The following is a 22,112-nucleotide window of genomic DNA, read 5'->3' as shown; positions in this document are numbered from 1 at the left end:
CCCGCACACACGTGGGCCTACACACATGCACACGCCCTCTCACGCACACACCCACTCTGCAGCTGGTCCTCTTGACCCGGCCCTGCTGGCCGCCTGGAGCCGCCAGCCGTTAGCTCACAGCCGCAGGAAGTGTGGACTCGGGCGAGTGGGCGGGGAGGGCCTCCGGGCTCGTGTTGCAATCCTGGAGATTTCTGGTGATGTGGTTGCCACTGCCTGACCTGGGGCCCTTCCTTCTAGCACATTTCTGCTTCCTGGGACAGTCCCAGGCCTGGATGCCAAAGCCCAGAATTCTCAGTCCCTGGGAGAGGTGACAGAGAAAAGGGTTTGTCTCTGCAGAATGGCGGTTTGGGAAGGGGGTGTGGGGACAGGGGACAGGTGGAATGCCCTGGGGTGGGATGGGCTTGGGCTGTGGGTGAGGGCCTGGTGGCTGTGCTTGCTTTTGGAGAAGTAACTTCACCTCTCTGTGCTGCATACTTCCCCTGCCCCCTCGCCTCTGGGAACGGAGCCCTTCCTGGGATGATCTCGGGCTCAGCTACCGGCCAGGCCCCCGTGTCCATCCCAGGTCAGTGATGGGATCCCGGACTCTCGAATGTTCTTCTAGGCAGAAGGTGGCCGGCAGCCGAGGGCAGGAGATGCAGAGCACAGCCAATTACCTGTGGCACACGGACGACCTGCTGGGCCAGGGGGCCACTGCCAGTGTGTACAAGGCTCGGAACAAGGTAGGGCCCAGCCCTGGCCACCGCGGCCCCCTCTGGCCCCGCCAACCTCCGTGGGCAGCCAGGCGGTGTGTGGCTGGGCAGAGGCCTCTGGACTTGGCCTTGCACACTCTGGGGTCAGGGACACTGGGGGTTTGAGCAGAAGTGCGGGAGCTGCGGAGGGCTCCTCGGCCTGGTCCCTCCGTTAGGCGGTCTGGAACTGGGGCGAGTGTTGAGAACACAAAGCTGACACCGGGGAGATGACAGCAAATGTAGGAACAGCAGGTGTCCGGTGTGCTGAGCCCCTGTCACCTCTCAGGACTGGATGGCTGGGTACCCTCTGAGCGGGGGAAGGAACTGGGGGGAGCCCCTCCCCAGCCGGGCTGTCTTGGCTCATGTCTGGTGTTAGGCTGGCAGACGAGGCTGAAGGAGGAGGCTTGGGATGAGGGTGCTCCCCAGACAATGGACTGTCCCCAGCCAGAGCCCCTAGCAGCCCCCTCTGTCCCGATGGCAGAAATCCGGGGAGCTGGTTGCTGTGAAGGTCTTCAACGCCGCCAGCTACCTGCGGCCCCGCGAGGTGCAGGTGAGGGAGTTTGAGGTCCTGCGGAAGCTGAATCACCAGAACATCGTCAAGCTCTTCGCGGTGGAGGAGACGGTGGGTGCAGTGCCCGGGCAGAGGACGGTCTTGGCTTTGACCTTCGCAGGCTGGGAAGAGTCGGGTCGCACACTGATAGAGACTTGGCCACGTGCTCACCAGCAGGGCAGCCAGAGCAGCAACGTGTAGATTCCAGTAAATAATGTGGGGGTGGCACAGGGGAAAGTAAGGGTAGGAAGTAGGACGTAATCAAAGAGGGCTTCCTGGAAGAGGCGGCCTGGGACTCAGGTGTGTGAGATCAGCGTGAGGCTGAGGAGGGACAGCCAGGCCCGAAGCCGGGACCTGGAGAAGGGCTTTGGCTGTAGGGTGAGTCACCTCCTCTTAAGGAAGGGGATGCGTTGTACCCTCCTCGCCAGGCCTCCTCTGTCCCACCTGCAGGGGGCCAGCCGGCAGAAGGTTCTGGTGATGGAGTACTGCTCCAGCGGGAGCCTGCTGACCGTGCTGGAGAGCCCTGAGAATGCCTTCGGGCTGCCCGAGGATGAGTTCCTGGTGGTGCTGCGCTGTGTGGGTGAGCCCCTCCCTGACCCCACCGGGGGCCCCGCCCACCTCTGACCAGACACAGGGCTGGCCCGCAGCGAAGGCGGAGAGGCCGAGCGGGGTGCCGCGCATCTGGAACAAGAATCCAAACACAGAAGAACATTCAGAACCCGAGAGGCCTTCCATTCAGACCTGGGACAGGCCATGATACGTGGGCAGGGCCCAGGGTCTGACTCCTGCTGATCAGCAGTTTAAAACTCCAGCTGAAAAATCAAATGGAAAGCAGGTTGCCCACCAGTGTTCCTAACAGCATTATTCACACCAGCCACCAGGGGAAAGCAACGCCAATATCACAGGTAGACGCATGGCCCACACGTACAATGAGATGCTACACCGCCTTAAAAAGGAGTCAAATTCTGACCCAGTGTGGATGGGCCTGGAGGCGTTACGCCAAGTAAAATAAACCCGACACACAAATACTTACGTGAGGGACGGAGAGTAATCAAATCCTCAGAGACGGACAGTGGACCAGGGGGCCGGCGAGGAGGGTGGAGAGCGATTACTTAATAGAGTGTCTGGTTGGGAGGTTGACAAAGCTCTGGAGACAGATGGTGGTGATGGTTGCACAACAAGGTGAATGGACTTAATGCCACTGAGCTGTCTCCTTAAAATAGGTAAAACTGCACATTTTGTTAGGCGTACTTAACATGTTTTAAATAAAAAATTTAAAAATAATCAAATAGAGCAGGCGGCCTGCCATTTTCAGGAGGCCAGCGCCTCCATCTCTGATGGTTGCTTAGTGACGCCTCACGGACCCTCCACAGCCAGGTCCTCGGGACGCCCCTCCTGTGCCCTGTGCCCAGCTCTGTTCTGCTGCTTGGCCGGCGGCCGGTCAGCCGCAGGAGCTATCTGGGCCCCAGGGCAGCCTCCCCTCCAAGACTAGCCCCAGACGCCGGCCCGTCCCAGCCGGAGCCACCGCAGCCCTCTGTCCGCAGTGGCCGGCATGAACCACCTGCGGGAGCACGGCGTCGTCCACCGCGACATCAAGCCCGGCAACATCATGCGCCTCCTCGGGGAGGAGGGGCAGAGCATCTACAAGCTGACGGACTTCGGGGCCGCCCGCGAGCTGGACGACGACGAGCACTTCGTCTCGGTCTACGGGACGGAGGAGTACCTGGTGAGCGGGAGCTGGGCCCCGCTGAGGGCCATCCCTGCCGCTGGCGGCCCCTCGCCTTCTGGGGGCCTCTGCCCTCTCCCCTGCATCCAGCGGGGAAGGCCTCATCCTCTGCACCCCAACCGGAAGGACGCACTCTGTTCCCTAAGGAAAAGGCGCTGCTTCGGCCTTCCCAGCCTCCCTGCCCCTCCTCCCTGCCCCGGCCTCCATGCCCAGCCTCCCTCCCCGGCCTCCCTGCCGCAGCCTCCCTGCCCCGGCCTCTCTCTCCCAGCCTCCCTCCCCGGCCTCTCTCCCCCAGCCTCTCTCTCCCAGCCTCCCTGCCCAGCCTCCCTGCCCAGCCTCCCTGCCCCGGCCTCCCTCCCCGGCCTTCCTCCCCCAGCCTCCCTCCCCAACCTCCCTGCCCAGCCTCCCTCCCCCAGCCTCCCTGCCCAGCCTCCCTCCCCCAGCCTCCCTGCCCCAGCCTCCCTGCCCGGCCTCCCTGCCCCAGCCTCCCTGCCCCAGACTCTCTCCCCCAGCCTCCCTCCCCAGCTTCCCTGCCTGGCCTTCCTCCCCCAGCCTCCCTGCCCGGCCTCCCTGCCCAGCCTCCCTGCCCGGCTTCCCTTGTGCAGTGAGCTGCTTGATCTGACCCTCATGGAGGAAGGGACCCCACTGGCACCACCTCTCCTGGGGCACGGGGGGGGGGGCAAATAAACATGCTCTGGACATGCCAGCTCCATGCCAACGTCTGAGATGACGAAGGTCTGGATTCTGATGGTCTGTGGCCACCAGAAGGCAGTGGAAGGGGGTCTGCTGGGCGGGCACAGGCCCCGCGCGCCCTCACCCTCCACGGCCGCCCTCTGGTTCTCCGGCAGCACCCCGACATGTACGAGCGGGCCGTGCTTCGCAAGCCCCAGCAGAAGTCGTTCGGGGTGACCGTGGATCTCTGGAGCATCGGGGTGACCCTGTACCACGCAGCCACCGGCAGCCTGCCCTTCATCCCCTTTGGGGGGCCGCGGCGCAACAAGGAGATCATGTACGGTGGGCCGCGGGCAGGGTCCGGGGCCTGGCCTCCCTCCCTGGCCCTGCCATGTCCCCGCTTCTGCCTCTGACTCTGTGGTTCTCCTCTGGCCACCCGACCCGGCTCCTCTTCCATCCTTGCCTGTCAACACCTGGCTGACGGGGACCGGCCAGACCCCTTATCTGAGCTCAATGCCTCCCTTTAGCCCCCCAACTGGCTGCTCATCTCCTCTCAACCGGGGCTCCAGAGACACTGTCAGGGCAGAGGAGGGCAAGACCAGCATCCAGGTCCCAGGTCCTCCCCGGCCCGGCTGTCTGATACAGAAGTAGCTGGAGACAGTGCCGCTCCCACTGTGTGCGTGGCCCAGAGCAGAGAGATTTAAGGCTGACGCACGGGCAGGTCCATGCACCCGCCCTCCACTCGGTCAGCCGTGCGGGGGCTGCTGAGGTTAGGAAAAGGGCGCGGAGGGTGCTGTCGGGCGGGTTGGACATTGAAGGAAAGAGAACAGTGACGCGGAGGAGGAGGACATCGGGCCAAGCACAGCGCAGGCGGAGGTGTGGAGGCAGGCCCGCTGTGGCTGCGCGTCAGGGGACAGAGGGGCTGGACAGTGGGGGCAGCAGGGCTGGACTGGGGAGCCCCGAGGCCAGGTGCTCTGGTTGGCTGAGAGCCAGGACTCTCAAATGCCATTGTCAGGCTGCCTTGGAGTAGCTGGGGGGCTTGCACCAGGGCTCTGAGCCCTCCATGCTGAGTTTGTCATCCTCTGACGTGTGATGGTCTGGGGGTCCCACTGACCCGGTCCCACCTCACTTACCCAGGTACCGGATCACCACGGAGAAGCCGTCCGGGGCCATTGCAGGCACCCAGAGGCAGGAGAACGGGCCCCTGGAGTGGAGCTACGCCCTCCCCATCACCTGCCAGCTGTCCATGTGAGGGTCAGACACAGACGCGTCTGGGTGGGGCGTCCTCTCGGCGAAGGCCGGTCCCGGCAGGGCCCCTGGCATCTGCCCACCACCTTCCCTTTCTGACCTCAGTCTTTCCATCCGGAAGCTGGACAGTTCTCCCAGCCCTTCCTCCCCATCCCACCCTCTGTCACCACCTGGGTCCTCGCGCTCAGGACGTCCTCCGGGAATGCCCCTGTCACCTACTCAAGGAGGACCAGGCTGGGTTCCCGGCCCTGACGGCCCCCATGTCCCGGGGGCAGGGGCCTGCAGAGCCAGCTGGTGCCCGTCCTGGCCAACATCCTGGAGGTAGAGCCGGCCAAGTGCTGGGGCTTCGACCAGTTCTTCGCGGAGACCAGTGACATCTTGCAGCGCGTCATCGTCCATGTGTTCTCGCTGCCCCAGGCCGTCCTGCACCACGTCTACATCCACGCCCACAACACGTGAGTGGGTGCCATGCCGGAGGGAGGCCCAGGACCTTCTCTGTCCGAGGCGGCATCCTGGGGAGTGTTTCCATGTGGGTGCTCCTGGGTCCCATCTCAAACCCCACTGTCAGGCTGCCTTGGCGTAGCTGGGGGCCTTCGTTTGCGAAAGTCCTAGTTCCACCGAGTTAACGTGAACCAGGCCTCCTCGCAGCTGCTCCCGACACAGCGCACGCCCACGCGGGTTGGTGCACATTATGATCCCCTGGGTGGGGTGCCTGCCGTGTGGTTCCCAGATTGGTGGCTGGAGAGTTCTGTGGAACCGGGTGCGTTTTAGTGGGAAGAGGTGCCAAGGCAGAGGCCGGCTATGGGGCTCCTGAGTTCTGCTTCCACTCCCTCCATCCACTGAAACGCACGAGCTCTCCCCTGGTCTCGCCACCACTGATAAGAAAAGTCACCCGGTCCCTTCCTCCGAGAAGCTGCGCCCTTCGCATGGATGCAGTCTTAGCTGGGGTGTGGGTCCCCCTGCTGACACCTCCTCTCCTTACTGTCCCCCCGCCCCTGGCGTGCCCAGGATAGCCATCTTCCTGGAGGCCGTGTACGAGCAGACCAGCGTGGCCCCCCAGAACCAGGAGTACCTATTTGAGGGTCACCTCTGTGTCCTCGAGCCCAGCCTCTCAGCACAGCACATCGCCCACACGACCGCAAGGAGCCCCCTGACGCTGTGCAGCGTGGCCACTGAGACCCCCAAGGGCCTGGCCTTTAAGGACCGTGAGTAGAGCCACACCGGCTGGACCTTGTCTCCTCCCCCCACTCTCCTCCAAGAGGCAGGATGTGGATCCGTTTCCTTGGTGGCCCACAGGGCGCCCCCAATTCTGGGTTCTAATTTTTCATATGCCCTTGAAATGCCATGTCCCTCAGGCTGGTGGCCCGACGTCCCCGGGCTCCAGTGCCCGCAGAGCTGGGAGGCTCCCGTGGAAACAGGGAGACCTGGCTTCCACGTGCTCCCCCCGGTCTCTGCCACTGGTGGGGAAGCTTCAGAGGGTCCTTATTGGAGGAAGCTGGACCCCCAGGTGCTGGAGAGGAGGGAACGTGGTCAGAGCCCAGAGCTTTGTCCTCCAAGTCCTAGCAGAAATATCACTTCTTCTTATTTGAATAAGTTCAATGTCATCCTCCTACTCGGGTCTCTGAGGCCTGGACGGGGAATTAACCTTGAAACTCCCGGGGAACAAGGGTGGTTTGGGCCCATTTTCTGGCTCAGATGGGAGCCTTGGGCACGAGGCTGCAGTTTACCAAAGTGAACACAAGGGGGCAGTGAGGGCCTGCAATTGTAAAGACGCGCATTAAAGGGCCTCTAGGGCTGGAGCGGTGGGGCTCTGGGGGTTGAAAAGCTGGGTGGTGAGGGGTGAGGGGTGAGTGTGAGCCACAGAGGCGCCCTCAGGCGGGGTCTTTGCTTGCAGCTGCTCTGGACATCACCAAGTTTGTGCCCAAAGTGGACCTGCAGGCAGATTACAACACGGCCAAGGTTAGGGGTGGCCCCAGGGGGGCGGGGTTCACACAGGGGTAGGGGGTGCGGAGTCTGACCCTGCCCACCGATGTTTTCAGGGTGTGTTGGGTGCCGGCTACCAGGCCCTGCGGCTGGCACGGGCCCTGTGGGCTGGGCAGGAGCTGATGCTGCGGGGGCTGCACGGGTTCGTGTGAGTACCCGGGGCTGGCGCAGAGGGCAAGGCGGGCGAGCGGGTCGGCCCGGCAGCCCCGGCTCTCCAGGCGGCGCTGGGGCCACGGCTGCGGGCAGGTGCCCGGCCCCTGGGAGAAGGCAGCTCTGACGCCGGCCCCCCTCCCTCGGCAGGGAGACGCTCCAGGCGACCTGCCGGCGGACACTGGAGGTCCTGCGGATGGCCCTCCTCTTCCTCAGCAGCAGCCTGGGCACCGAGAGGTGGGTGTCCTGCCCGAGGCCAGCTGAGACCCCTCGGCCCTTCTCTCTGTCTGCTCCTCACCCCGATATTTCCCACAATGTCCTTCCTCGCCCCTGACCGGAGCCCCCTCCCTCTCCTGGCTGGAATGCTGAGGGCACTGCCATCCTGCCCCTCAGCCCCACAACCCACCCGGATGATGGCTCGTATCACCCCCGCCTCACGCCTCACGCCTCAGGGGGAACGGGCCCAGGGGGCACTGCCCCTCCAGGTCCCCAGGCAGCCCCCCTGCCCCAGGAAGGGCCCTCTGTCCTCCAGACCCCCATCTCTCGCCCGCACCAGGCCCCGAGCAGGACTCTGGGAGACACAGCCACCTGTGGTCTCACCTCCATGCTCCTCTCCCGCCTCTTCCTGTCTCAAACCGCCTTGCCCTGCCCAGCCCTCGGAACGCCATGCCCTCTACCCCTCTGACTGGGCTGTTTAGAGGTGACGGGTGGAGAAAGGGAGAAACGGGGGAGGAGGAAACAAACGCAGGCTGTGGAGAGAAGCAGGAAGACCCGAGGGCATTCCTGGAAAGTGGGCACAGCCCTCAGGTCCTGGAAGGCATGGGCCATGGGGCAGGTGGGGATGGGGCTCCGCAGCCCAGGGAGCTGCCGGTGGCCTGAGCCTTGCCCACTGGGAGGAGATGTGGGGACAGAGGAGCAGAGGCAGTGCCAAGCATGCCCGGTGCCCCCCCCACCCCACCCTTATGCCCGAGCCCACGTCCGCAGGAAGGCCCGGGAGTTTCCCAGCAGCGGCTGACTCACTGCAGCCTGGCCTGCCTCCCGGCCTTGGCAGCGGCAGTGCTGATGATGGAGCTGATGGGCGGTGGCAGTGTGGGAGGACAGGGCTGGAGTCCCTGGCATGGCTGAGCCCCCCTCAAACAGCGACAGGAAGAGGCCAGTGCTCTGGCCAGGGCACAGCAGGGGGTCCCCGGGAGGGACAGCTGTGGTGCCATGCACGCAGAGGGGCCCGGGAGGAGGACAGGATGGTTGGGTAAAGGGAAGCTGGAGATGGGCACAGGCAACCGCAGAGGTCTTCCTGGAAGAGGTGAGGCTTTTCAGGCCATAATGAGAGCGAATGCCTCCGTTTGGAAGGTCCTGTGCCGAGACAGAGAAGGGGGATTTTTAGGGGTTTGGGGGATTTGCGGGGGGGGGGGCTGGTAAGGGTCCCACTGTTATGATGAGAATATCCCAGAGTGAAGTTGGAGTAGGGAGAAGGGTCAGGAAGGGAGGAGAGAACACATGGAGGTTCTGGAGGGTCCAGTTGGCAGGTTAAACCCCAATAAAATGGCCTATGGGTCTACTGTGGGTTCCTGAATGGAAAGGAATGCGTAGAGGAAGCTTTTGACGCATTTGCCTGCCCACTTGCTCTGGACCCTGGAGTAAGGGGATTGGGGTGGGGGCTGGGGGGGTGCGCAACAGGGTGGGGACAGCCTGGTTTCTTTCCTGTGAAAGAATCCGTGTGATGTTACTTCGGCGCCACACAGATGGCCATGCCTGAATCATTCATCGGTCACTTTAAAAGTGATACTCTCACCGGGGCAGCACGACGCTAGGATTCCACGTCCTGGCACATGACTGGCTGGTAGTCTATAAACTACAGCTTTCCCTTGTCAATAAACTACTGGTTGTCAGGAAATACAGAATCTACTGTGAGCATGTCAAACTCGCGGGCCGCATGCCTCGTTTATTTGGCCCGTGTTAGCCTTTGCATTTGACATGCTTGGGCTACTGGACAGAAACTGGACTCTTTTCCTTTAGTTACAAATTTTCCATGTAAGAAGGTCTCGAACAGCTGCCTTGCATGTGGCCTCGTGAATATTCGTAGATTCAGCTTATTCCGATCCGCCTCAATCTTTATTCATTGCAGGGCTCAGCCATGTGGGTGACTAGGAGCCTCTTCAAGCTGGTTCCTCTGTCCCAACCACAAGACTCCCCCGATACCCCACAAACCAGCGTGCTGTCCCAGGGGTGCCATACCCCAAATGCACCCCTCTCTGTCCTTCCCTCGAGGTTCAGCAACATGGCCGGGATGCCCGAGGTCCAGGAGCTGAAGAGGGCCGCGGAGCTGAGGTCGCAGCTGCGGACTGTGAGTGCGGGGGGGGGGGGGGGGGGCGCATCAGGAGCAGAGCAGGGGGCAGAGGCCCAGCCAGGCTCCCCGCGGAGCCCTGAGCTGCGGCCTCTTTGCCTTCAGTTGGCCGAGGTCCTCTCCATCTTCTCCCACAACGTCACGGAGAAGCAGACGAGCCTGAGCAGCCTGAGCTCGGAGCTGGCGAAGAGCCGGGATCAGGTACATGAGGACAGAAGGTCTGTGGGATTTCCCTTCTTGGGGGGGCGGGGGCGGGGCGCGCAGCTCCGGCAGCCGGTTCGGCGTCCCTGCCCGGCATGGGATCATGGTGGGGATCTGGGGATAAGCGAGACCCCGCCCTGGGACTAGCCGGAGGGAGAAAAGGATCTGGGGGTTTAGAGAGAGAATTCAAAATCGTAGCAGGGGCAACAGTTCTATTAAGAGACGAATTTGGTTCCCTCCCCGTTCGGAGCCCTTGCTTTGCATCAGCCCCCGGGACAGGCCCTCCTACTCATCTCGTGTCACCCTCAAGGCAGCGGCACTGCCATTATGCCCTCAGGGAGGCTACTGTGCCCTGAGTCCCGGCCAGTAAGTGACAAGTGACCACGTAGGGCATCGGGCCGGGGCCCCCCACCTCCAAGGCCTAGTTCCTGGGGTTCACCGGGGAGTTACAGCTTTTACAGCCTCAGCCCCCCCCCTTGTAACAGACGCAGGGTGCCCACTCACTGTGGCCTGGCAGTGTCCCACCCTGACCAGGGCGTCCTCCGGCCCCTGCCCGGACCTTAGCCCCACGTCCTTAATTCTGAGTGTGAGATGCGCTGGGACCCGCAGGGCCCGTTGTTAGGCGTCTGGGCTGCGGGACTGACCGGAACCGACAGGAGGCTCTCTCTGCTCGTTTACCCCACGCGGAGCGGACGGTCCGGGTCCTCTGGAGGGGACTGTGTTCCACGAGGGAGTGTCCCCCGTGCCGTGTGCGTGGGGGTCGCCTTTCTACGATCCGAGGGCACATCCGGCCCAGCCTTTCGGAGGAAGACCGAGCTGAGGTCTTGTCCACCCCCTGTCCTTGGGAGGGCAGGCGCCGGGGACCCGGAAAGCCCTGGGGACAAGCTTGGCGCCGCCCGGATCCAGCTCCAGAAATAGCTGGGCCGGGGTCACGAGAGGAGCTGAGGGGAGGAAGTGGGGCTACACAGGCCTGAGGGTGAGGAAGACCCCCCTAACAACCCCCCCCCCCAACATCTCAAACAGAGTGTTTGTCCAGCCTGGAAAGGAGAAGGGGGAGCTCATAATGACCTTGAACTGCAGGCCCAGGAAGTCACCTCCCTTGTTCCCTGGCCTCCAGGCAGGACCGAGAACATGGGGTCATGACTGCGTGAAAGGAGGGTTGTTGGCTGTGGTACTAGTTCCCTCCGTGTGCCAGGAGGCACCCCCTCTGCCCTTCCCAGGCCACCAGAGGTGTCTGCTCCGCTCCCACCGCTGCCACAGCCGGACGCTCCACTTCAGGGTCCAGAACCCCTTCCTGTCTCCTCTCAAACCTTCCCATGTAGCCAGCGCCATCGCCCGTCTGTCCTGCTGGGCTGTTTCTCGCTCTCATCTTATTCAGCACCGTGTGTGTGTGTGTGTGTGTGTGTGTGTGTGTGTGTCTGTGTGTGTGTGTGTGTGTGTGTGTGAGAGAGAGAGAGAGAGAGAGAGAGAGAAGGAGAGAGAGAATAAACACGAGAACAACAGCTGGCTGGTTGGCCTCAAGGTGCCTCAGAAAGCTTAGAGACCAGAGAGTCACCCCCACTCGCGGATCGCCCCCCAAAACCGTGACCTGAAGGCTCCTCTGCAGGCAGACGGCCCCTGCCTCGTCCCCCCACCATCGCAGCCCCTCCCTCCCCCAGTGTTCTGTGCTGTTTGACTCTTCCATCACCTGGTCCCTGTCTCCGGCCCACAGCATCCAGCAGATTCAGTGCTGCCTGGACAAGATGTACCTCATCTACAAGCAGTTCAGGAAGGCCAGGATGAGGCCAGGTGAGCCGAGCGGAGAGCCACGCACTCCTCTTGCGCGGACTCGTGCTCCCCCTCCCTCTCCCTCCTTCCCGCCAGGTACCCAGCCCTTGTTTGATTCCTCCCGGGGCTGCTGCTGGGGGCTCACTGGCCGTGCAGAGCCCGGGTGCGGCCGGTCCAAGGCTGGGCCCCTGGGCCCCTGGCCTCCAGCTGCCTGCAGACCAGCAAGAGGGGGAAGCCTTTACACCTGAGCCTGTTGCCAGGTGGGGTGGGAGGCTTGGGTGACACGAACGGGCTTCACAGTGGCTGGCATCTGGCTGCCATCAAAGAGGTGGCCCTTGACAGAGAACCCGCACCTTTGCCGGGCATCTTAGAGTTCAAGGCGTGTTTCCCTAGCTGCTGTGTCTGTGGGCCACTAAGGTAGTCGGGTTTTCCAGAAGCGGGCAGACCCAGAGAGATGCCGCTCAGAGCCACCGGGCCAGGCGCTCTGCCTGCATCTCTGAGAAGCCTCCCGAAGACCCTCGGGCAGGGTAGCTCACTGAAGCTCAGTGGTCAGGCTGTTTGCCCCAGGGGGCGCCATCTTGGGGCACGGGAGGGTCCAACCCAGGACAGTGGGGCAGGGACTGGAGTGAGCAGGGGAGGCCACGAGGCTGAGGCGCTGACCCCCCGGACCGGACCCTTCTCCCTGCACAGCCAGGCTTCTCCCACAGGGCGGCTCGCAGGTCTCGCGCTTCGCTGCCAAGTCCTTGCCCTCCTGGGAGTATCTCAGAGCAGGTCCCACGGGCGTGGCCTGCAGCCACGTATGGAGCCTAGAGTTCCCTAGTAGCCAACATTGAAAAGTAAAAGGGTGAGATTAATTTTAATAATATATCCTATCCAACCCAATATATCCAAATTGTCACTTCAGCATGTAACCAACAAGCAACATAAACATAATTCTGTCTATTCCCAGAAGTGGGATCACTGGGTCAAATGGCAGTTCCGCATTTAATTTTTTGAGGAATCCCCATGCCGCTTTCCACAGTGGCTGCACCAGTCTGCATTCCCACCAGCAGTGCATGAGGGTTCCCTTTTCTCCACATCCTCGCCAGCACTTGTTTGTTGAAGTATTGATGGTAGCCATTCTGACAGGCAGGAGGTGATATCTCATTGTGTTTTAACTAGCGGCCCAATGCACGGAATTTGGGCAAGAGTAGGCTCTCCTTCCCCCGGCGCCAGCACTGGCTTCCCTCTGGCACCCGGGACCCGGGCTTCCCTCGCAGCCTGGCTTCATTCGGAAGGTCGTCCAGAAGGGCGCTCAGAAGGACGCTGGTCTAATTAGCATATTACGCTCTTATTAGTATAGATTTGCATCTCTCTGGTGATTAGTGATGGTGAGATTTCCCACATGTCTATGGTCATCTGCGTGTCCCATTTGGAGAAGCGTCTCTTCAGGCTCTGCTCATTTTTTAATTGGATTGTTTGGTGTGTGTGTGTGTTTTTTGTATTGAGTAGCATGAATTCTTTCTAAATTTTGGGCCTTAACCCCTTATTGGATTTATCACTGGCGAATATGCTCTCCCATTCACTAGGCTGTCTTTTCATTTCATTGATGGTTTCCTTTGCTGTGCAAAAACCTTTTAGTTGGATGGAGTCCCACTTGTTTATTTTGTTGTTGTTGTTTTTCTTGCCTGAGTAGATAGATCAAAAAAAAAATATTGCTAAGAGAGATGTCAAAGGTTTTGTTTTCTTTTAGGAGTTTTACGGCTTTGCATCTTACATCTACATCTTTAATCCATTTTGCGTTTAGTCTTGTATATGGTGTAAGAAGGTGCTCTAGTTGCATTTTTCTTGCACATTTCTGTCCAATTTTCCCAGCACTATTTCTTCAATAGACTATCTTTCACCACCATTGTCTGTTCCTGCCTCCTTTGTCATATATCAATTGGCCCTATAGGCTTGGGTTTCCTTCTGGGCTCTCTACTCTGTTCCACTGATCTGTCTCCCTGTTCCTATGCCAGCACCACAAGGTCCAGCTGCTTTTAATCACCTTATTTTGCAGCCTCAACAAGAGTTTCATTTTTATGGTCTTCAAGAGCCCTTTATTCAAATTTGAAAAGAAGCAGGAAAAATGCCTCTTGGGGTGTTGGAAGAGGCCATTCTGACAAATGCTCAGGAGTGAACACCAGGGCACTCTCACTGCCTTCACACCCATGCCGTATGTCCCGTGTGGCAGACGCCGAAATGGACTGGGTGAGGTGCAATCACTTGCTTACAGCGCCCTGCCAATAGGAGGCAGGCCTGGGACGTGTAGCTTGGCCTTCACAGGGGCCCAGCTGGCTGTGAACAGTGCCCTGATGAAGAGCCCAGGAAGGGAATTCTCTACTAGGGGTGTGGAGGGGCGGTCAGCAAGGTAACCTCTGCCTCATTTCCTCTCCAAGACGCTAATGGCCCGAGGCCCATTCCCTCGAAGCCCACGAGGGGGCAGCATCTCCCCAGTGAGAGAGCATCAGGAGGTGCCCAGGAAAACTTCATCGCCCTTCTGGCAAAAGTGTCTGGGCAAGGAAGTGGGGTACAGGGCGGGAGGGGGGAGGGGGGCTAGCTTATCCAGCTCCGCTGCAGAGCCCAGCTGGCTCTCCTGCAGCTTGAATATTCGGGATGAGGCCAACAGCCTGTAGGCATCCGTCACCCTGGGTTGGGTGTTGGCCGAGGGGCCGGGGCTGACCACAAGGCCGATTCTATCCACCACTTCCCCCCTGAAGTGTTCGCCTGCCCCAGGTCCGCTCCTTCCTTGTCGTGGTGCAATGTCCTGGGTGCTCGGTTCACTCCTGTCCTTCCTGGCTCAGTGGGCTGGGAGCCCCAGGGAGCAGGGTTCAAGCCAGGCTGACTGCATCTTTGTGGGTGTCCCCCCAACCCTGGGGCCTCCCATGTTGCTGACGTAACAGGTGGCATCATTTCTGCTGTTTCCTCCAGGGCTGGGCTACAACGAGGAGCAGATCCACAAGCTGGACAAGTGAGTAGCCGGCCCCTTGGCAGGAGGGGGCGCAGGAGGGTGGGTGTCACCCGGGCAGAGGGATTCTCTGTGCCTGACGAGAAGTGGTGAGGGGCCCGGTCACAGGCCGAGGCCTAGCAGGAGGGGGGTGGTGTGACGGTATCTGGGGCCGGTTGTCTGGGGCCAGGGCAGGGGACAGTGGCTGAGCTGGAGGGAGGCTCCTCAGAGGCGGCCGCAGGAAGCTGGACTTACTTCTGAAGACGGCTTGGCTCCTAGGGTTTCTTTCCCTGTCCCCTCGCTGGTTTGCCCCCTGCCGCCCTGGCCTCTGCCTGAGCTTCCCTTTGGGTGTCCCTCTGCCCTTCCATTTCCTGGGCCCTCTCATGCCCCAGGGGGCCCTGATTTAATGCTTATTTGGCAACTCGCTCCCCCAGTTCTATACCCACCCTGACCCCCGACACCTGCACACACACTTTCTAGTCATCTCACCTTCCCTCTGGGGACGAGCTGAGAGTCTGTGTCCCTCTGTTGTCCTGTGCTGGGTGCCAGCCCCTCTGGTCACCATGACCCCCCCGTGTGGGTATCATCTCCTCCTTCCTGGAGAGCCAGCCCTGCTGTGGCCGGGGGGCTGGGCGCTTAGGAGGTGGAGACCCAGGCACGCTAGGCTTGTGCTCAGGCGGCTCTGACTGCTTAGCTCGGTGCCTCGGTTTCCCTATTCTTTCCAGGGTGAATTTTAGCCATTTAGCCAAGCGGCTCCTGCAGGTGTTCCAGGAGGAGTGTGTGCAGAAGTACCGGGCGTCGCTGGTCACGCACGGCGAGCGCATGAGGTAACAATCTGGCCTCCTGAGCTCGCGGACCCCAGGCCCTTCCAGGCTCGGAAGTCCTGGGCTCGGCCGACCCTGGCTGAGAAGGGGGTGGTAGTAAAGGGGCAAAGGCAAAGAAATGGGTAGTTTTGTGGTCCTGGGTGGCTAGGCAGTCGCTGGGCGATTTCTACGCATTAGCTTATTTAACTCCACAGTATCTACCCTATACAGCAGTGGTTCTCAACCTTGGCTGCACATTAGAATCACCTGGGAATCTTTTTAAAATCCCGATTTCTGGGCCTCATCCTCCGGAAATTCTGTTTCTTTGTTACTCATGTTGTGGCCCCACCCCATCACAAAGAAACAGAATTTCCGGAGGATGGGGGCCAGGAATCAGGATTTTAAAAAGATTCCCAGGGATTCTAATGTGCAGCCAAGGTTGAGAACCACTGCTCTACAGTAAGTACTATCAGGCTCAGAGAACAGTCTCTTCCTCAAATGCTCACAGCTAGCAGGTAGCAGGCGCGGGACAGTACAGGGTGTGACTGCCCCTAAACCCTGGGTTCTTCCCACGGTCCCAGGTGGCCATGCGGGAAGCCTTCCCTCTCTGGGAGAGCACAGGTCCCCTGGGGTGGGACCAGTGGCCGGGAAGCAGGGACAGGCAGAGGCCCTTACATAGAACCCCTCTCACAGGTGCTCCCTCTCAGACAGCCCCCCTCCTCCCCCACCTGCACCAACGCTGGCTCCTCCGGAGACGGGCAGGTTCCCAGGTGCGTCTGTTTGAGATCCACGGGACCTGTGGGCTGAGACGCAGGCGCCCACCCACTCTCACGTTAGAATACCAATGCCCAGCTCCCCGCCCCCGACTCTGGTTTCACTGGCCTGAAGTTGGCTTGGATCGCTGCAGCTTAAAAGCTCCTCGGGCGATTCTCATGTGTAGCCAGAGCTGAGCGTCAGTCAACCACTGGTTTAACGCCTCTGCACGTGATTTCCTTTTGGGGCAACGGATACAATGTCCTTGCTCACTCCCTGCACTTAGAGAAGCCGCAGAAGAGCCTTGACCTTGATTTTCTCTGGAATGGGAGCCTCAGGAATTCCCATAGGAAGCGTGGGCTGTCTGTCCTGAGCCACTCTGGAGCCGGGCCTGGCCGTGCGCTCCTCCTGCCCGGCCTGGGTGACCCTGCCCAGCGCACGGTGTGTGCAGCTCCCAGCTGGTTGCGACGGGACCCTCACCGGCCTGTCAGAGCATCAGCACTCTTACAGGGGGACAGGGGGACAGGGGACAGTTGAGGGTGCACCCAGACGGGCAGAGGCAGTGGGGGAGGCACTGCCTGGACCCATGGACCTTCCGTGGCTGTGCAGTGGCCCAAACAACAGCTGGGTGTGGCCCGTCAGAGCCGGCAAGCCTGGCTCTGATTCTCAATCTGCTCTCTCCAGGGTGGTGCACGAGGCCAGGAGCCACCTGCGCCTGGTCGCCTGCTCCGTGGCTGCCTACAGCACCGAAGCCCAGAAGGTGCAGGAGGGCCTCAGCAAGGTGCGGGAGCTTCAGGGCAGGGTGGGGGTTCGGGGGCTGCCCAGCCAGCCTGGTGCTCTGGGGGCATTCAGGCCATTCCCCTGCCTCTGGGCGGAGCTGCCCTGGACCAAGCCCAAGCATGTTGGGATGGGTGGGAGGTCCCACCCCAAAGGCGCCCTGAGGTGGGGATGGAGAAAGCGGAAGGCACTTCCTAGGATCCAGACTGAAGGTCACGGCAAGGGCAGAGCCTCCAGAACGCTGGGACACCTTCCTCACCCTCCTCCTGTCTGGGAGGCTGCGGGCCACTCCTGAGAGGGGCTGTGTGACCTCTCCTTGACCTTCCCATCTGCGCTCTGCGAAGAGCCCAGCGCAGGCAGCTGGAGGAGCCACCTGCTTTGCCAAAAGGAACAGAGAGGGCGCCTTCTTCTAGGAAAGGCAGCATGGCCCCTCCCCTCCCCGCAAGTGGCTGCCTCCTCCCCCTCTCTGCATCTCCTGGTGCAGGTGTCACTAGGGCAGTGGTTCTCAAGCTTCTGGCCCTTTAAATACAGTTCCTCATGTTGCGACCCAACCATAACATTATTTTCGTGGCTACTTCATCACTGTACTGTTGCTACTGTGATGAATCATCATGTAAATATCTGATATGCAGGATGGTCTTAGGCGACCCCTGTGAAAGGGTCATTCAACCACCAAAGGGGTCGTGACCCACAGGTTGAGAACCGCTGCTCTAGGGGGTAGTTAGACACAGGGAGAACCTGGCAGTCAGGATCATGGCATCCACGCGGACAGTGAGGGTGGCCGCACTCACAGGTTGGGAAGGAGGGCTCGCCTGAAGGGCTCAGCTTTTGGTTGCTCTGGGGATGTGGCTGGGGCCCTTTTGTTACCCTTTTGCGGCCTTTCCGCAGCACTGCCCTCCCCACAGGTGAGCTGGCTCTTCCCTTCTGACTAGAGTGTGGTTCCCCTCAGATCCTCGACTGGCTGTCTCTCCAGCTCCTGCAGGACAGAGCAAAGGGGGCCCAGGTCCCCCCGACCCCCACAGCTCCTTATTCCAGCTCTGCACCCAAGGACCTGGGTCTCCAGCTAAAGGACCTGGGTCTCCAGTGAGTACCGAGGGATGTCTGTGTGTGTGTGCGTGCGTGTGTGTGCATGTGTGCATGCATGTGTGTGTCCGTGTGTGTGTGCGTGCATGTGTGTGTGTGTGTGTATGTAAGGGGGGGGATGAAAGTTAGGGCCCCACCAGGCCTGGAAGGCAGGCTTTATAAAGAGAGGCTTGGTGGCCAGCCTCCCAGGGAAGGGGTTGGTCAGGGCAACTTCGGCCTCAGGCACAGCGGCCGCTCTTGCCTCTGCCCTGGACAGCATGGAGGAGCTCTGTAAGGAGATGAAGCTGCTGGCCTCCGACCTCCAGGACAACAACTGCATCATCGAAAGGTAAGGAGTCCCGCGGTGCGCGGGGCGGGCTGGGTCCTCCAGCGCCTGCACCTGCCCAGGCAGGTTTGGTGGCAGGTGCCGGAGCTCCGGCCTGTCCACAGCTGAGTCACCATCCTCACCAGGTGGAGGCTTCCGGGCTCCACGAGAGCCTCGAGAATACAGCGGATCAGAGAGGAACACTTCATCTAATTTTAAGCAATTGCGGGATATGCAAGGGAAGGCATTTGACCTGGAAGCTAAGACCATTCTCGGTGCAGTCAGAGATGGGCCTGGGGCATGGGGATCCGTGGCTGTGAACGTGGGCTGTGCCTGTGCTTCCCCCAGCCTCGGAGTGGCGCTGCCTCATCTCCGCTTCATGCACCGGGAAACTGAGGCACGGAGCCTGGGGTCATGGCCCTGGGGGCAGGTGCTCACAGGCCACCCAGGCTGCAGGCCCAGTGCTAGGCACTCTGCTTCATCCCCTGAGCAGACCCCCCTCTTCAGGGGGAGGGGTGCTGCAGAGGGTGCTAGGGGTGCAGCAGGCTCAGATGTTTGGATTCTGTGCACCAGTAAAATCCACACACAAAAAAACTGGAGGGACCAACTTCTCATACAATGAAATCAACACATTTGAAGGGAAAACACCTCCCCATCGAGCAGCCCCGCTCCGTAAAGCACATTTTAGCACCAGAGGGAAGGCAGGACATCGCCTCAGAAACGAGGATGGCCTTGCCCTGGAGGTCAAGGGGCTGACATACATATACACACGCAGGGAAGGCGAGGACCCCGTCCGTCCTGCGTATGCCTGTCACTCACCCCCCCACCCCCCCTACCCCCCGATCTGGGAGCCGGTGGCCTGGTGGGAAGACTCCGCAGAAATTCCAACAGCATTTGACTCCTGACTCTGCTCCTTCCCAACTGCGTGGATGTGACCCTGGGAGGTCCGCTCAGCTCTGAGCTTCAGTTCCTGCCTCTGCAACATAGGATTAATGAGGCCCACCTCATGGTGTGGCCGTGGGGATTCAATAGGTGTGACCTGAAATGTGCTGGGGAGGGAGGACAGGGCGCACAGAGGGAAGGCCTCACTAAATGGTAGGTGTTCCCCCCAGGCCACACCAGTCTGGGATGCTAGAGTTGGGCCAGGAGTCAGGGAGGCCAGGAGGCAGGGAAGCCAGGAGGCAGGGAGGCCAGGAGGCAGGGAAGCCAGAGGCAGGGAGGCTGGGAGGCATGGAGACCAGGAGGCAGGGAGGCAGGGAAGCCAGGAGGCTGGGAGGCCAGAGGCAGGGAGGCTAGGAGGCAGGGAGACCAGGAGGCAGGGAAGCCAGGAGGCTGGGAGGCCAGGAGGTTGGGAAGCCAGAGGCAGGGAGGCTGGGAGGCAGGGAGACCAGGAGGCAGGGAGGCAGGGAAGCCAGGAGGCAGGGAGGCCAGGAGACTGGAAGGCTGGGAGGCTGTCGCCAAGGGGAGAGCGGACAGCTCCTTGGAAAGCCTTTCCAATGCAGCCCGATGGGCAGGAAGTTCTAAGTCCTGGGAGGCAGGGAAGCCAGGAGGCTGGGAGGCCAGGAGGCTGGGAGGCCAGGAGGCTGGGAAGCCAGAGGCAGGGAGGCTGGGAGGCAGAGAGACCAGGAGGCAGGGAGGCAGGGAAGCCAGGAGGCTGGGAGGCCAGGAGGCAGGAAGGCCAGGAGGCAGGGAAGCCAGGAGGCTGGGAGGCCAGGAGGCTGGGAAGCCAGAGGCAGGGAGGCTGGGAGGTAGGGAGACCAGGACGCAGGGAGGCAGGGAGGCCAGGAGGCTGGAAGGCTGGGAGGCTGTCGCCAAGGGGAGAGCCGACAGCTCCTTGGAAAGCCTTTCCAACGCAGCCCGATGGGCAGGAAGTTCTAATTTTAGGGCTGACATAAATTATTCTTGCTGTGATATGCAGTCTATTTACAGATAAAATACTTTATCTTCGTGAACTTTCACTTCCTTAATCAGAGCTGTAGCCAGGAAGCCTAAAGAAGTCTTGAGTTCCTCTCCCTCCTAACCCCGGCTGCACTGGGTTTACCAGGAGAGCTTCGAACAATCCAGAGGCCTGGGTCTTGCCCCAGAAGCTCTGGGCGTGGCCCAGGGTGGGGATTTCATAAGCTTCCCACGGACTCTCGTGTAGTCAGGGCTGAGAACCTCAGAGTTCTCGGGGGACAGGAGAGCTGAGCCCGGAAAGCTTGGAGCTGCTGAACGCTGTTTGACCTGGGGAGTAGTTCCCAGGCTCCTGTACTTGGTGGGAGAAGCTAACCTGCGCCTTTCATTGCAGGTTAAGTCGGGTCCAATCGGCCCCTGATGTCTGAGCTCCGTGGGTGCACAGGGCAGCCTGAAGCATTAGAATCATGGGACCCAACGCAGGACTGTCCCTGGTCCCATCATCAGCTACCTCCCTCCTGGCCGACCGCTGGGAGATGCCACAGCATTACCTTCACTGCCTGTCTGCGGGCAGCATGCAGGCCCCAGGCACCACACAGCTGTCAGGACCCACCTGACACCCTACGCGGGCTCAGGCACAGCTCCTCCGCGGCCAGGTGCACGCTCCCCTGGCACCCACGGCTGAACATTGCGGGGCCCCTGGGAGAGAGGCTCTGACAGCCCCTCTCCCTGGTTTACAGGGCGCCGCTCCTCAGGGAACAGAAGAGGAGGCCCCACGGGGGTTCCCCAGGGTGCTGGGCCACGCGGCCCAATCCCAGTCTTCCTTCCTCTTGTGGTGTTTCTTGTTTCTTGTTGAACATGTAGCCCTCCCCCCTCTCCTCTGATTCCTGAGGGTCACACACTCGGCCACAGGCATCGCAGAGTCTGACTTGCCTTCTGCTCTGGGTCTGGCTGAGCCTTAGGGTGAGAGAGTGGGTGGTGGGGGCGCCACGTCCAGGGACCTTCCCCTTCTCTCTCCCTCTGAGGCACCACCAGTTCTGGGATGTCAGCCAGCTGGTCAGGAATGGCCATGCAATGATCACAGGCCTGTAAGCCCACAGCCCAAGGGGAGACAGGCCTGCGCCTTTAAGAAGTGCAATAAACGTGCCTTCCTTTCTGTTTCTGGGTGTCTCTCCCTGGCGGTGGGTGAGGCAGGGGGAGGCCGCAGGTGCACCTGGCATCCCAGCAGGCACGTGGGGATCCGTGAGGAGAAGGACTGGGGAATGGAGGCAGGCCTGGTCACTTCCCGATTCCTGCCTTTCCCCTAAACGGGCCCTAATTTCAGGGAAAAGCCCAAGGATGGTGGCCTCCCATCCCCCTCTTCTCCCTCCCCCTGTCCGCTGGGAAGCTGTATAAGGGGCCTGGAACTTGGGGAGGAAAAAAGGCCTTTTTTAAACCTCAAATCTACCATCTGTGTGCCTACCCCCCCCCCCCCCCCGACACACACACACACTGTTCAAAACCCAGGCTGTGCCCGAGATACTGAGTTGGAACATTGCTATGGGTCGAATGGGGCCTTTCTCGTTTTGTCCAGAAGCTACCATGGGGCCTGGGCGAGGCTTTCAGGCTTGTGCACATTCAGCCTTTCCCCTGAGAACCTCCAGGCTCCCTTAACCAGAGCTGGACTCCCCCCTGGCTTAGGAGGCTGGAGGGATGGAACATACAGGAAAGTAGCCCCAATAGGGGAGGGAAACAAATGAGAAGCCCCACTGTGCTTCGAAGCATCAAGATGACATTATGCTCGACCCCAGATAACCCCAGAAGTCCTTCCTGCCCAGCTTCCCGGAGCTCCGCATCTGGAGGGCAGCCTGCCTGACCGTGGGCAGAAGTGGGGGAGGCTGGGGCGCCGCAGCTGCCACCTCCATGCTGCTTCTCTATGGAGGGACAGGCACCCAGGGGAGGAGGGCTTGCTGGGCTTTGCTCGCATCAGGCTAAGTGGCTTCGTGTGTGCCATTCGGGCCTCCTGCCATGGGTCCTAAGCCCAGAGGGCTCAGGTTCTGAGGCTCCAGGACCCAGCTGCTCCCTCAGTGGCCCTGGGCCACCTCTGGTTGGCTCTGCCCGCAGGAGCTCTGGCCAACACTCCCGGATCGTCACCCCCTGCAGGGAAGCCCCACCGTGGGTTTTCC

At 60.9% G+C, this 22,112-nt stretch overlaps 1 protein-coding gene across 1 annotated transcript; it reads left to right on the top strand.

Moving 5' to 3' along the window:
• The first annotated feature begins 623 nt into the window (after window positions 1-623).
• On the top strand, window positions 624-21,103 carry IKBKE (inhibitor of nuclear factor kappa B kinase subunit epsilon). Its single transcript, XM_081112873.1, has 20 exons — window positions 624-719; window positions 1,210-1,350; window positions 1,729-1,858; window positions 2,823-3,004; window positions 3,853-4,013; window positions 4,814-4,924; window positions 5,200-5,379; window positions 5,933-6,129; window positions 6,819-6,883; window positions 6,964-7,055; window positions 7,208-7,294; window positions 9,326-9,401; window positions 9,507-9,619; window positions 11,314-11,390; window positions 14,319-14,358; window positions 15,060-15,161; window positions 16,575-16,671; window positions 17,617-17,750; window positions 18,007-18,078; window positions 20,342-21,103. Exons 1-20 carry the CDS (start codon window positions 633-635, stop codon window positions 20,373-20,375), a joined length of 2,178 nt encoding a protein of 725 aa, XP_080968999.1. The 5' UTR covers window positions 624-632; the 3' UTR covers window positions 20,376-21,103.
• The last annotated feature ends 1,009 nt before the right edge of the window (window positions 21,104-22,112 follow it).

The sequence above is a fragment of the Myotis nattereri genome (assembly GCF_964212035.1).
Source record: "Myotis nattereri genome assembly, chromosome: 18".
NCBI lineage: Eukaryota > Metazoa > Chordata > Mammalia > Chiroptera > Vespertilionidae > Myotis > Myotis nattereri.
The sequence above is the reverse complement of the archived record's forward strand: the minus strand, read 5'-3'. Positions and strand labels throughout refer to the sequence as shown.

Excerpts from the sequence above, each read along its gene's own strand:
- IKBKE (XM_081112873.1), top strand. The coding sequence starts at position 633 with ATGCAGAGCACAGCCAATTACCTGTGGCACACGGACGACCTGCTGGGC. Across the intron at positions 720-1,209 it reads TGTACAAGGCTCGGAACAAG|AAATCCGGGGAGCTGGTTGC; the intron begins GTAGGGCCCAGC and ends TCCCGATGGCAG. Across the intron at positions 1,351-1,728 it reads TCTTCGCGGTGGAGGAGACG|GGGGCCAGCCGGCAGAAGGT; the intron begins GTGGGTGCAGTG and ends TCCCACCTGCAG.